Source organism: Schistocerca serialis, chromosome 2 (assembly GCF_023864345.2).
Source record: "Schistocerca serialis cubense isolate TAMUIC-IGC-003099 chromosome 2, iqSchSeri2.2, whole genome shotgun sequence".
Classification (NCBI taxonomy): domain Eukaryota; kingdom Metazoa; phylum Arthropoda; class Insecta; order Orthoptera; family Acrididae; genus Schistocerca; species Schistocerca serialis.
In genome coordinates, this window is record NC_064639.1 from 186,813,273 (window position 1) to 186,827,576 (window position 14,304).

The following is a 14,304-nucleotide window of genomic DNA, read 5'->3' on the forward strand; positions in this document are numbered from 1 at the left end:
CACATTTTTTCTGGTGCAGTAGACTACCAATTTTACCAGAGGCTTCTGTGAATGATTTCAAAGTGTGCCTTTCCCCCAATCTTGTAGGCATCAGTTAACTATAGGAATGCATGCTGTTGGTGGAAGTGGAGCAAGCAGGAAACAAGTGGCTGAGTATGTCACAGCAGAAGAGCTGTGTGGATATTGAAGGCATCTTTTTGTATGTCTGTATGAGCACAGTCATTCATTATTGTAAGAAAATGAAATGCCTACAGTCATCCTTATGATCTTATTTATTGTGTAGCTACCAGTTTTGGCACTTCAATGCACCATTCATTATAGCAAGTGTATATGTGTGTAGTCACCATTCAACAGCATTCTTTATAGCATTTGTACAATGTATTCAGCTTGTTTTCAATTGAGATGCTTACAACACAGAATTACCTTGATTATTACAGGTTCATCAACAGAGCTGCGATAGAAGACAAAAGTAGAATTCCATGTGGGATTCAAGGAATTTTTTTCCATGTGTGTCTTTGCTTTCTTGCCTTCACTTTTCACTATGCAGTAGGCATCACATGCTGCAGTAAATAATAAAAGCATTATTATAAAAGTACATCATTCCTTTACAAATTTAAGTGTATGAATACAATACATATGTGAATGTATGCTTTCCTGGCGTATAAAGCTGGCAAAGAGTTATCGGGCTTCCAGCCGGTTCAAATGGCTCTGAGCACTATGGGACGTAACATCTATGGTCATCAGTCCCCTAGAACTTAGAACTACTTAAACCTAACTAACGAAAGGACATCACACAACACCCAGTCATCATGAGGCAGAGAAAATCCCTGACACAGGCGGGAATCGAACCCGGGCGCGGGAAGCGAGAACGCTACCGCACGACCAGCTTCCAGCCGGGTGGCGGTGTCTTCAAACTGCGACATTTCAATGAGTGACATACTCGTCATCTTCTGGCGAAAAGCCAAGACTTTGCAAATGCCGGTCCCTTTATACCTGCGGCGTGCCCCCACACCACCTGGCCGCGGGAGGCTGGGTCCAGAGGAGCCGGCGGGTGGGCTGGAGGGGGAAACAGGTGCACCGTTCATGTCTCCGTCAGAGCATTCCGGTCACATCTCGTGAGCTGGACGGTTATTGGTGCGATCCTGGCGTATTGTGGCTAATGCTGGATTCCAGGCCGCGCTCAGTTGATAACCTTCGTCACTGTTCACAAGATTCTCGTGGACCCGTATTTCTATTGATTCTTTAATGACGCTGTCCCAAAAGCTCCTGACTCGGCACAGCACCCTGGCGTTCTCGAAATCAAAGGTGTGGTTATCTTTGATGCTATGTTCAGCTATAGCAGATTTCTCTATCTGTCCAAGTCGGACATGCCTGATGTGTTCCTCACACCTTTTCGAGATGCAGCACTGCGTTTGTCCAATGTAATGTACACCACATTCGCAGGCAATGCTGTATATACCAGGTGTGTTGAGTTTGAGTGGGTCTTTAGCTGAGCCCAGCAGCTCTTTCGTCTTCGGCGGTGGTCGGAAGACGGTATTTATGTTTGATTTACTCAGTAGCCTACCGATTTTGGCTGATATGGGCCCCAAATATGGAAGAAAGGCGAGTCTCTTGTTAACTTCCTCTTCCTCTACCTGAAATTTGTCAGCCTGTCTTCTCTTGAAGGCCCTACCAATCTGTGTTTCACTGTACCCGTTTTTCCGAAACACCTCTCTTAGGTGGTGTAATTTGTCTGAGAGGCTTTCTTTGTCACAAATGACGCACACCCTATGTACCTACATAGTCAGTACTGAATGGCGTTGCGTCGGGTGGTGGCAGCTGGTTGCATGGAGGCACAGGTCTGTGTGTGTCTGCTTTCTATATAGTGAATGGCCCAGCGTGCCATCCATTTCTTCCTGATCAGTATGTCCAGGAATGGAATACAGCCAGTCTCTTCTACTTCCATCGTGAAGGTGATATTCTCATGTATGCCATTTAGGTGGTCCATAAACTCCTCCAGTGCCTGCCTGCCATGCTGCCAAATCATGAAAGTCTCGTCCACATAGCGGAAGAAGTGCCTGGGTTTACGGTGAGCAGTTTGTAGTGCCACCTCCTCAAAGTGTTCCATATAAAGATTCGCAATCCCTGGAGCAAGGGGAGATCCCATGGCCACTCCATACACTTGTTCATAATGCTCTCCATTGCACTTGAAGTAGGTGGTCGTAAGAGCATATTCAAAGAGCTTCACTGTTTCAGGCTTGAAGTGCTGATTAAGGAGTGCCAAGGCGTCTTGTAGAGGTACAAGTAGGTGATGTCGAAGCTCACGAGTAGGTCAACTCTCTGTATTCGGATGTCCTTCAGTATTCTTACGAAATCTGCGGAGTTTTTCACGTGATGACTGCAGTGTCCCAGCAGTTTTAATAGTGCCACCAGGTATTTGGCCAGTCCATAACTGTGCGAGTTAATAGTGCCTAGAATCGGCCGTAGAGGCACCCCATCTTTGTGAATCTTGGGCAATCCATATAGGTGCAGTGTCATTGGCCCTCTGGGACACAGCCGTTTCTGCACTGTCTCTGGTAGATCTGAGTCCTTCAGTAGCGCCACGGTTTTCCTGGTCATCGCTGATGTAGGGTCCTTGTTGAGTTTCCTGTAGGCTGGGTCTTGCAGCAGAGAGCAGATTTTCTGTTGGTAGTCGACTGTGCAAATCAGCACCGTCGCATTTCCCTTGTCTGCTGGGAGGACCATGATGTCAGCATCATCCCTCAGTACGCGGATAGCCTCTCGCTCTGGCGCAGTAATGTTGGCTTTCGGGAGTCGTGACTTGTCGATGATCCTGCAGGTCTCCCTTTGGATCTGCTCAGCTTCCTCCTTGGGTAGGCCCCGGATTGCTTCCTCTACGCTGCTGATGATGTCCCATTTCGGTATGGTCCTTGGTACAGGTGCAAAGTTCAACCCTTTCGTGAGGACAGAGGTTGTGGCTGCATCTAGCACCTTATCTGTCAAATTTACAATAGCTCTGGTGCTATTTGCCACCCTCTGCGTCGACTGAGCTCCAGAGAGTCTGTCGAATTTGTCGATCTGTTTTGTGGCAACATGCCGTTTCTGCACATCACTGTCAACGTGAGAGCTACAGTCAACCCACTCCCAAGTGTGTGCCAGTAATGCTTCTGCCATTTTCAGGTGACATGCGATCAGGATGCGTGCATTCTTGTCCAGTTCTTACCGTGTGTAGTGAATGCGTTCCCTGACAATGGCCATTCCTGCTCGCCGTAAAATACGTTCGGTTTTCTTCGTTTTCACAGGATGTCTTAATTCGCAAATCGTGGCAAGATGTTCTTGTCTCGGCAACGTTGGAGGAAAGCAATGAGCTGAGCAATTTGGCTTTCCTGTTGCGTTCTTTCTGCAGCAGCTTGAAGCTGCAGAGCATCTCCCCCCCGTGAGGAACACACCGGGCATGTCCGACTCGGGCAGATAGAGAAATCTGCTATAGCTGAACATGGCACCAAAGAAAACCACATCTTTGATTTCGAGAACACCAGGGTGCTCGGCTGAGCTGGGAGCTATTGGGACAGTGTCATTAAAGAATCAATAGAAATACGGGTCTGTGAGAATCTTGTGAACAGGGACGAAGGTTATCAACTGAGTGCAGCCTGAAATCCAGCATTAGCCGCAATATGCCAGGAACGCACCAAGAACCGTCCAGCTCACGAGACGCGACCGGAATGCTCTGACGGAGACAAGAACGGTGCACACACTTCCCCCTCCAGCCCGCCCGCCAGCTCCTCTGGACCCAGCCTCCCGTGGCCAGGTGGTGGGGGGCACGCCACAGGTATAAAGGGACCAGCATCCACAAAGTCTCGGCACTTCGCCAGAAGATGACGAGTATGTCACTCGTCGGAACCTCGCAGTTTGAAGACATCGCCACCCGGCAGGAAGCCTGAGAACTTTTCACCAACAATACATATGGTTTATTATTCTTGATTTACGTTGTGGTTTCTATATGTTATTTCAATGTTTACAGTATGTTTCAATAACTAAATAACATCTGAGCTAAAATTCATAGTTACATTGGTTTTTAAGAACTGCTAAATGAGATAAATTCTAAAAACTATTTATAAAATGTTCTCCTTCAAAACACTTCTGTTTAAAACAAAACTGTAACATTGTGCACCTGTTCTCCGTCTCATATAATGTTGCAATTTATTTCATGGCACAACTGTGATCAACACTATCAGTATAATTTTTTAAAAATAATAACATGATTTTCAAATTATTGCGAAATACTCATGGTATCAAGGGGCAAATAAAAAAGCATGACAAATAAGAATTTAACACTAATGCTAAAAGTTGTCTTTTCAACAAAGAAAACACGAGGAAAAAGGTATGACCAAAGGTATGTTAAATTTCTTAAAAAGAGAGAAAAAATTAAAGGGGGTCCATTTCTTGAAAGGTCAAATACTTACCTCAGAAATGTTTGTGTCATTAGAAAACACTCAAATTATGTTTGCTTAGCGACTTCAAAATTGACACTACTCAATTTTTTCTTGTCAAATAGTTTTACATTTTTGCATAAAAGAAATGGACAAAAAAGTGCACATGACATCTGTGAAATTTATCATTGCTTTGTGAAATACTTAATAATAATACTTTTAAAAAAGAAATGACAGATAGAATTGACCATATATTTCACAAACACTTTGTAAAGGCTGTACACAAACCGAAAAAGAAGATCAGAGAGTGCCTCAGATCAGCTAAGGATAAGAGAAACCCACTTGCAATGTTGGAAGTGCATCATGTACCATGTACATGTGGAAAAATCTATGTTTGAATGAACAGATGTTCCATGAATGCTACGAGGGTAATCCCAACAGTAAGGTCTCCTATTTTTTTATAACTACATAGACCTGTTTATTTCTACAATGGTTTACATCATTTTACAGCTTGAACATTTAGCTATTTTTTGACATAATCACCATTTCCGTCGATGCATTTTTGTAGATGCTGTGGCAGTTTTTGTATGCCCATGTCATACCAGATAGCTGCCGTGCTGTTCAGAAAGTTACAAACATCTTCTTTCACCTTGTCATTGGAGCTCAATCGCTGGGACCACAATTAACACTGACAGGTACTGTGAGACTCTGAAAAAACTCAAACGGGTAATTCAGAACCGGAGAAGAGGAATGTTGAGTAAGGCCATGACAATGCTTGCCCGCACATCGCTCGGCAAACCGTTGCTTTCCTGCAACAGTTTCAGTGGAACATAATCACCCACCCACCCTATACTCCTGACTTGGTGCCCAGTGACTATCACCTGTTCCCTAGATTAAAAGAATATTTGGCCGGAAAGCAATTCAGCTCCGACGACGAGGTGAAAGAAGAGGTTCATAACTTTCTGAACAGCATGGCGATGAGCTGGCATGACATGGGCATACAAAAACTGCCACAGTGTCTACAAAAATACATTGACAGAAATGGTGATTATGTTGAAAAATAGCTAAATTTTCAAGCTGTAAACTGCTGTAAACCATTGTAGAAATAAACAGTCTGTGTACTTATAAAAAAAATAGGAGACCTTACTTTTGGGATTATCCTCATACAATAATTGAATATGAATAGCACTGTAGGACATAACAGGTGAAAATATCAACCATGGCAGAGCACACACTGAGTGGTGCCAACCAAAGAATAAAATTCGCCGACATACAGACTATTGCTGTTTAGCAGAGTTACAATGTCCATTTGTTCTGGGAAGCTATTGGAATTCATAAGTTTGACAACAGTTTTAACAAGAAAGAAGAAGGCCTCAAGAACTCACATGCTGCAGTGAATGGCCATTACTGGTAACAAATGGACAATCATAGTGGTAATGACCTGGGAAAAGCCCTCAGATGTTGGCATGTCAGGTGCATCCATCATCAGTAACGGAGGGTAAATCTTTAACAACGTCTGTCATTCATGCTGGTGAAGCATTGGAAAAATCACTAAACAAATGTTGGCTTAAGGTCCCCATATGAAAGCCAACAGGCAATACGTCACAAAAAAGCAGGTTGCAAACATAGAACATTGATTCTGCTTATATATTTGCCCCCAACAAAAGAAATATTTTGTGCACTGTTAAATTTAATTACAATATAACCTACAGTTATTTAAAAAATGAGAGGCGGATACAGCATAATGGACTATTTGCAAATCATAAATAAAATTATAGAACAGAGTAAAGAGTCTGACTTTGCACTTTATTTGGCTTCATAGATTTTGACACAGTTTAGATGAAGTCTGTACTCACAGCACTTGAAAAACAACCTATGTTAGTGCACTAAAACGTGATGTACACATAATGCTACATCATCTATTCACTTTCACCAACAGTCCACGAGAACATTACAGATTCTTAAATTGAGAAAATGAATAAGGAATACATGTTAATATAACATATGTGAATCAACTTCCTTTCATTGATGACTCTTGTAAAGGGACACCATCCTCTAGCATTACCTTTCTTTAACAGAAATATAAAATGCCAGAAATATTTTTGAATCTTGTACAGGCGAACATTATCTCAGCTGTTTAACTAAATGAATGTCACATGACTTTTGTATATGATGTATTATATTTCAGGCTAAAATGTATAAAAAGAAATTACTTTATTACAATCAATATGTATTAACACTGTATGTAAAGGTAAAATTATTCTTCTTTTAGAAACATTTGAAATTACAAAATATTTGGCATGCTTAAAAATCCTATGATTAATTGCACAATCTGACGATATTTATTAAATTTATTTCTGGACTCATTTATAATATGATGATATAACTTGGTGAAGATTCTTCTTTTGTGGAGAAAGTTTGTAAACTCTTTTTGTTTTGTAAACTCTTTGGAATATTGTTAGTACCACAGAATTAGTCAGTAGTAGTGGGCATGTCTCTAATGGAATCGAATGTGTTTTTAATTTTGGCAATAACAATGCAATTTTTTGTTTTATGGAAATGGAGATTGTAAAGACAAAGTGGTATAGAAGAATGTGACATAATAAAAACAAGTGCAAACAGAAATTACACAGGAGGCTTAGTTAATATTTATCATACCATCTGGAACCTATAAAGTTAAAAAATTTCAGCCTCATGACAAACTGCAGCCAGCAACAAGAAAAGTAAAAAACTTTATTTGACATCTTACTCCTCTCGAAGCTGATGAAATGAATCAATAATTTAGAACGAAAATCAACTGGTGATGTGAGGGAGGGTAAGATTACAATTGTGGCATCATCAATGGTCAGTTGACTGATAATGAAGTTTCGTCTGTCACAGAAGAAAAAATGGTTCAAATGGCTCTGAGCACTATGGGACTTAACATCTATGGTCATCAGTCCCCTAGAACTTAGAACTACTTAAACCTAACTAACCTAAGGACAGCACACAACACCCAGCCATCACGAGGCAGAGAAAATCCCTGACCCCGCCGGGAATCGAACCCGGGAACCCGGGCGTGGGAAGCGAGAACGCTACCGCACAACCACGAGATGCGGGCTGTGTCACAGAAGAAGAAGAAAGGACAGTGATCTGCGTCAATTGAGTTTAAATGAAATTCCAATCATGCGAAAAAAGAAACCGAGAGCTGCCCAGCAAATTCGTATCAACAGTGACAAGATACTGTCAACAGTTATGGACTGGATCAATTGAAAGAGGACTTTACAACTATGACGAGGGAAATCAAAAAGAAAAGATAAGTACAATCTATTTGTGAAATTAATTCTTTCTTTTTTGTGGACTTGTGTGACTGCTAACAAAATGAAAAGAGAGGAGGGTAGTAGTAATGAAGAAATGAAAGCTGTGGGACTGAGCCAGGACATGTTTGAACCAAGTAAAATCATAGTTAGCAAATAAACAGTAATAACTGATATTATGCAGTTGATTTTGGTAAAATTAGAGGAAATGAAGACAGATAACAATAGAAAATTTAGGGCAGTCAATGCATTTACTTAAACTTATGGATTAACTTTTTTCATGTTCTTAAACATTTTATTTTTATCTGCTATTACTTTTACATTGTAATTTCATGTACTGACATGTTCCATGACTTTGGAGATTTGCTCCTCGATTTGGTCCTACAGAACTTGACATGTAAATAAATACATAAATATAAAATCAGTTACCGGAAATATGAACTGAAAACAATAGTAAAATGGACAGTGTACAATACCAAATACACCAACTTAGTAATCAGGTTACGGAGCTAAAACTGGGTTGTCAAAGAGATTAAAAAGTGTGATTGAAAAAGTCCATGTCTTACAAAATAAATTTATTGTTTGGAAAATGAATTTACTGCTGAGTCTGTGAATCAGAAGAAGAATGTTAATGATGTTAGAGCTGAACAGAAGACCGTAGTGGAAAAAATGGAACAGAACTTTAGTAGTTTAGATCAAAAAATTTTAAATGTTGAAAGCAGTATGTTAACTAATGTAAATGTTTCAGATCGAAAAATTTCAATAGTTCAGGAAAATTACATTCACAACAATTTGTATTCAAACATTCAAATTGCATGGTCCATCATACCAATCAAAAGTTTTCCATCATACAATTTACATCCAGTGGATTTTATTTACCGTTGTAGAGATAGTTTTGTGTCAGGCATGAGTGACGATAAAAAAAATTAAATTTATTAAAGATGTCTCGAAGGCGAAGCTCTGTCTAGGGTAAATCAAAATTTAAGTCAATGGGACACATCAGTTTTGAAAAGTTTTTAAATAAATTTTGGTTGGAAGCTGAACAGGGGAGAATTAAAAGTGAATTTCTGAATGGTCCTAATTATAGGATTAGGGACAGTACTCTCAAAGAGTTTCATAAGAACCAACTTAGGAAATTAACAAACTTAAGACAAACCATTTGATGAAACGAGATTGATTGATGCACTCAAAAGGAGATTACCAGAAAGGTTGCAGTGGGATTTAGTACATGGACCTGACAATTGTCTTGAACAATTTTTATGGTATGTTGACAGGCTGGATAGGGCAGTAGAAAGAAGCATGTTCCACAATAATTGAAATGATAGAGTCACAGTGGCAAAAACTACAGAATCGAAGATGTGGTAACATCTATCAGGGTCAAAATGTTAATAGAGACAGAAAATTTGAACATCAGCAGAATAGGGATAATGGGGATAACCATGGGCAATTTAATAGGAGAAACAATCTAGAGGTAACTATCTGGGAAATGGCAGTCCACCTCAGTGGAGGTCCACAGCTCTGAGCGAGGAAACGCAACATGTACAGGACTCTCCCTTTACACTTGCAGTTAGACAATAATAACAGTGTTAATGATGTGGCACATGTATCTGATGTTGAACAGAATGAATATCAGATCACTCATTTATGTTTGGATCAAAAGTTTTGGGATACTATGTTTAATTATAGTAGGTGGCAATCACAAACTGGAACATGAGAGTAATGAGAATTTTGATGTAGTATCTACTAACGATTTCTTCTCTTGGTCAGTAAACAGTATTACTGTTAGCACACTGGACTTGCATTCGGGAGGACAATGGTTCAATCCCGTGTCCGGCCATCTTGATTTAGGTTTTCCGTGATTTCCCTAAATCGCTCCAGGCAAATGCTGGGATGGTTCCTTTGAAAGGGCACGTCCGACTTTTTTCCCCATCCTTCTCTAATACGATCTATTCCCCCAAACAACCCCCCAGTGTTACTGATGTATTTAAAACAGGTGATGACTTTGTTGGATCTGAATTAGGTGGTATTTTTTATGTACATGTAAATGAGAGTGTGAAATAACTTAGGTTGATAAGTCGGAGACTGGTAGCTTATTGCAAATGAATGTAGATGAGATGTGTGACTTTGATGGTGAAGAGACTTGTGTTGTTAATGATGTTGTTGATGAAGTAATTTTGGGAGAATATGATGATGGTGAGTATCAGGTATTTGTGGAGTTTAAGAATAATGAAGTTTAAGAGTTATTTGTGAATATAGGTAAGGTAAGTGATGTTGTGATGATGTAAGTGAGAGTCATGGAATACTAGTCCAGTCAAAGCAGTTTTTGATTAACGTCATGCAGAGTAGTGATGCAAACAGTAAAGGTGAGTTATCTGTAAACCTAGAGAATAAAGGTGAAAGCTTTTTGAAGTTTGTTTGGGACCAGATTGATGATAACACAGATAAAAGTGCACTCTGGAATTAGTTAGCTGTGGTTAGTCAAAATTTGTATCCAAATTGGTGGAATGAAGTGAAAGAAAGTCTAAGTAGGAAGTGTAATTTTAACAGTAATATATTTTGTATTCCTTCTGTAATAAGTGATGTTAGTTGCACTATGGACTCCATTCATGTGTTCAATCTTCACCCAACCACTTCTGAGTAACCAAAGTAATGCTACGACACAAAATTGTTAAGGCTTTCGTAGCCACTTGTTGACAAACTGCCTATTGGCTTCCGTCTCGGATTCTTCGGCCGATGTTCATCTGATGATTTTACTGACATTTCACCAGCACAAGTGGTTAGCATTGTCAAAGCTTCACCCTCCATTGCCGGTGGAGGGTGAAGCTTTGACAATGCCAGCCACTTGTGCTGGCGAAATGTCAGTAAAATCATCAGATGAAGAACCCGAGACAGAAGCTAATGCTGTGATACCAGTAAAGTTGATTAAACCCTGCAAAAACCATGTGGATGTCTCATTGGAAAGTGATCTTTGAAGCATCTAGTAACGGAGATGATAATTCAGATTTTGGGTGTCCTTACATTAAGATTAAGATTGATCATTGGGAAGAAAACTGTTTGATTGATGAAGGTAGGCCTGATTTGTGGTACATCTGAACAATTTAGAGACAAAATCAAGTATAGTATGAATTTTTTGGGAATTCCTGTTGCACATGTAAAGATACAAAGAGCTACTGGTAAGCAAAGCAAGTATGTAAAATGTCAAGTACTGTTAATGTTTAGTGTAGAGGACAAGACCTATGAATATGAATGCTTAATGATCCCTACAAGCGCAATGTACTTAAGGACAATATTATGGAAATGGAAGAGGATGTAGATGAAGATGAAATGGGAGATACGATACTGCGTGAAGAGTTTGACAGAGCACTGAAAGACCTGAGTCGAAACAAGGCCCCGGGAGTAGACAACATTCCATTAGAATGACTGATGGCCTTGGGAGAGCCAGTCCTGACAAAACTCTACCATCTGGTGAGCAAGATGTATGAGACAGGTGAAATACCCTCAGACTTCAAGAAGAATATAATAATTCCAATCCTAAAGAAAGCAGGTGTTGACAGATGTGAAAATTACCAAACAATCAGTTTAATAAGTCACAGATGCAAAGCACTAACGCGTATTCTCTACAGACGAATGGAAAAACTGGTAGAAGCTGACCTCGGGGAAGATCAGTTTGGATTCCGTAGAAATATTGGAACACGTGAGGCAATACTGACCCTACAACTTATCTTAGAAGCTAGATTAAGGAAAGGCACACTTACGTTTCTAGCATTTGTAGACTTAGAGAAAGCTTTTGACAATGTTGACTGGAATACTCTCTTTCAAATTCTGAAGGTGGCAGGGGTAAAATACTGGGAGCAAAGGCTATTTACTATTTGTACAGAAACCAGATGGCAGTTATAAGAATCGAGGGGCACGAAAGGGAAGCAGTGGTTGGGAAGGGAGTGAGACAGAGTTGTAGCCTATCCCCAATGTTATTCAATCTGTATATTGAGCAAGCAGTGAAGGAAACAAAAGAAAAATTCGGAGTAGGCATTAAAATCCATGGAGAAGAAATAAAAACTTTTGAGGTTCGCCGATGACATTGTAATTCTGTCAGAGACAGCAAAGGACTTGGAAGAGCAGTTGAACAGAATGGACAGTGTCATGAAAGGAGGGTATAAGATGAACATCAACAAAAGCAAAATGAGGATAATGGAATGTAGTTGAATTAAGTCGGGTGATGCTGAGGGAATTAGATTAGGATATGAGACACTTAAAGTAGTAAAGGAGTTTTGCTATTTGGGGAGCAAAATAACTGATGATGGTTGAAGTAGAGAGGATATCAAATATAGACTGGCAATGGCAAGGAAAGCGTTTCTGAAGAAGAGAAATTTGTTAACATCGAGTATAGATTTAAGTGTCAGGAAGTCGCTTCTGAAAGTATTTGTATGGAGCGTAGCCATGTATGGAAGTGAAACATGTGGTGCTACAGAAGAATGATGAAGATTAGATGGGTAGATCATATAACTAAAGAGGAGGTATTGAATAGGATTGGGGAGAAGAGAAGTTTGTGGCGCAACTTGACTAGAAGAAGGGATAGGTTGGTAGGACATGTACTGAGGCATCAAGAGATCACAAATTTAGTATTGAAGGTCAGCGTGGAGGGTAAAAATCGTAGAGGGAGACCAAGAGATGAATACGCTAAACAGATTCAGAAGGATGTAGGTTGCAGTAGGTACTGGGAGATGAAAAAGCTTGCACAGGATAGAGTAGCATGGAGAGCTGCATCAAACCAGTCTCAGGACTGAAGACCACAACAACAACAACAATGATCCCTAGCCTAGCAGAAAATATATACTATGTTTGTAGATTTATAAGACTAGATAATTATGTTTTGTCTGTCTGGAATTTAGTATGTAAGATGATGTAATTTCTAAAGTTTTTTCTTATCCAATGACTGAGTTAAAATCTATGATACATTATATAATTATGTTCTGTAATATGCACACCAAATAAAAGTTTTGCATCACCTTGGTTCTGAGAGTTCCAGATCTGTACAGAAAATTGGAATAGAGATCAACATAAACGTCATTTCTGACCTTTTTATTGTGCATGAAAACCACACATTGCATGTTGTACCACCATACAGTGAGACCTTCAGAGTTGGTGGTCCAGATTGCTGTAGACACAGGTACCTCTAATACCAGGTAGCACATACTCTTGCATTGATGCATGCCTATATTCATTGTGGCATACTATCCACAAGTTCATCAAGGCACTGTTGGTCCAGATTGTCCCACTCCTCAATAGCGGTTCGGTGTAGATCCCTCAGAGTGGTTGGTGGGTCATGTCTTCCATAAATAGACCTTTTCAATTTGTCGCAGGCATGTTTGATGGCATTCATGTCTGGAGAACATGCTGGCCACTCTAGTCGAGCTTTGTCATTATACTGAAGGAAGTCATTCACAAGATGTGCACAATGGGGGCATGAATTGTTGTCCATCAAGACAAATGCCTCGCCAATATGCTTGCACTATTGGTCAGAGGATAACATTCACATATCGTACAGCTGTTATGGTGCTTTCTATGACCACCAGTGGCGTATTTTGGCCCCAAATAATGCCACACCAAAACAGCAGGCACCCTCCACCTTGCTGCACTCACTGGACAATGTGTCTAAGGCAATCTGCCTGACCTAGTTGCCTCCAAATACATCTCTGACGATTGTCTGACTGAGGGCATATGCAACACTCATTGGCGAAGAGAATGTAATGTCAATCCTGAGCAGTCCATTCGGCATGTTGTTGGTCCCATTTGAACCATGCTGCATGGAGTCATGGACCTCATCATGGACATTAGGACTGAAGTTGCACATCATGCAGCCTACTGCGCACAGTTTGAGTCATAACACGACATCCTGTGGCTGCACGAAACTCATTATTCAACACGGTAGCGTAGCTGTCAGTGTTCCTTCGAGCCATAATTCATACGTAGTGGTCATCCATTGCAGTAGTAGCCATTGGACGGCCTGAGTGAGGCATGTCATTGACATGCTCCTGTCTCTCTGTATCTCCTCCGTGTCCAAACAACATCACTTTGGTTCACTCCGAGACACCTGGACACTTCCCTTGTTGAGGGCCCTTCCTGGCACAGAGTAACAATGCGGAAGCAATCAAACTGCAGTATTGACCATCCAGACATGGTTGAGCTTCCTGGTGGAATGACCGGAACTGATCAGCTGTCGGACCCCCTCCTTCTAATAGGCGCTACTCATGCATGGTTGTTTACATCTTTGGGCGGGTTTAGTGACATCCCTGAACAGCCAAAGGGGCTGTGTCTGTGACACAGTAGCCACGGCCAATGTTTATCTTCAGGAGTTCTGGGAACTGGGGTAAGGCACATCTTTTTTTGATGTGTGTAGATTTGTGTTTTAGAATTTGATACATATTTTTTCATAATTTGTACTGCAAAAATTAGGAATAGTATGTTAGTATATCTGTGTGTATCACCTTGTTAGTTCATTTTTTTTTTATTGCAGTTAACTCTGATTATTAATGTTTCATGTGTGAACACTTCTTAATTGCACCTGACATAGTCCCCATATAATTGACTTTGAAAAATTA

At 40.4% G+C, this 14,304-nt stretch overlaps 1 protein-coding gene across 2 annotated transcripts in view; it reads right to left on the reverse strand.

Moving 5' to 3' along the window:
* The window catches only part of LOC126456892 (calpain-5-like), a 282,083-nt gene that overhangs the window by 18,905 nt on the left and 248,874 nt on the right, over positions 1-14,304 (reverse strand). For both annotated transcript variants that reach the window (XM_050092729.1, XM_050092730.1), the window contains exon 13: positions 424-560. In XM_050092729.1, coding sequence (XP_049948686.1) covers positions 424-560 — 137 coding nt within the window. The remainder of the gene's footprint in view (positions 1-423; positions 561-14,304) is intronic.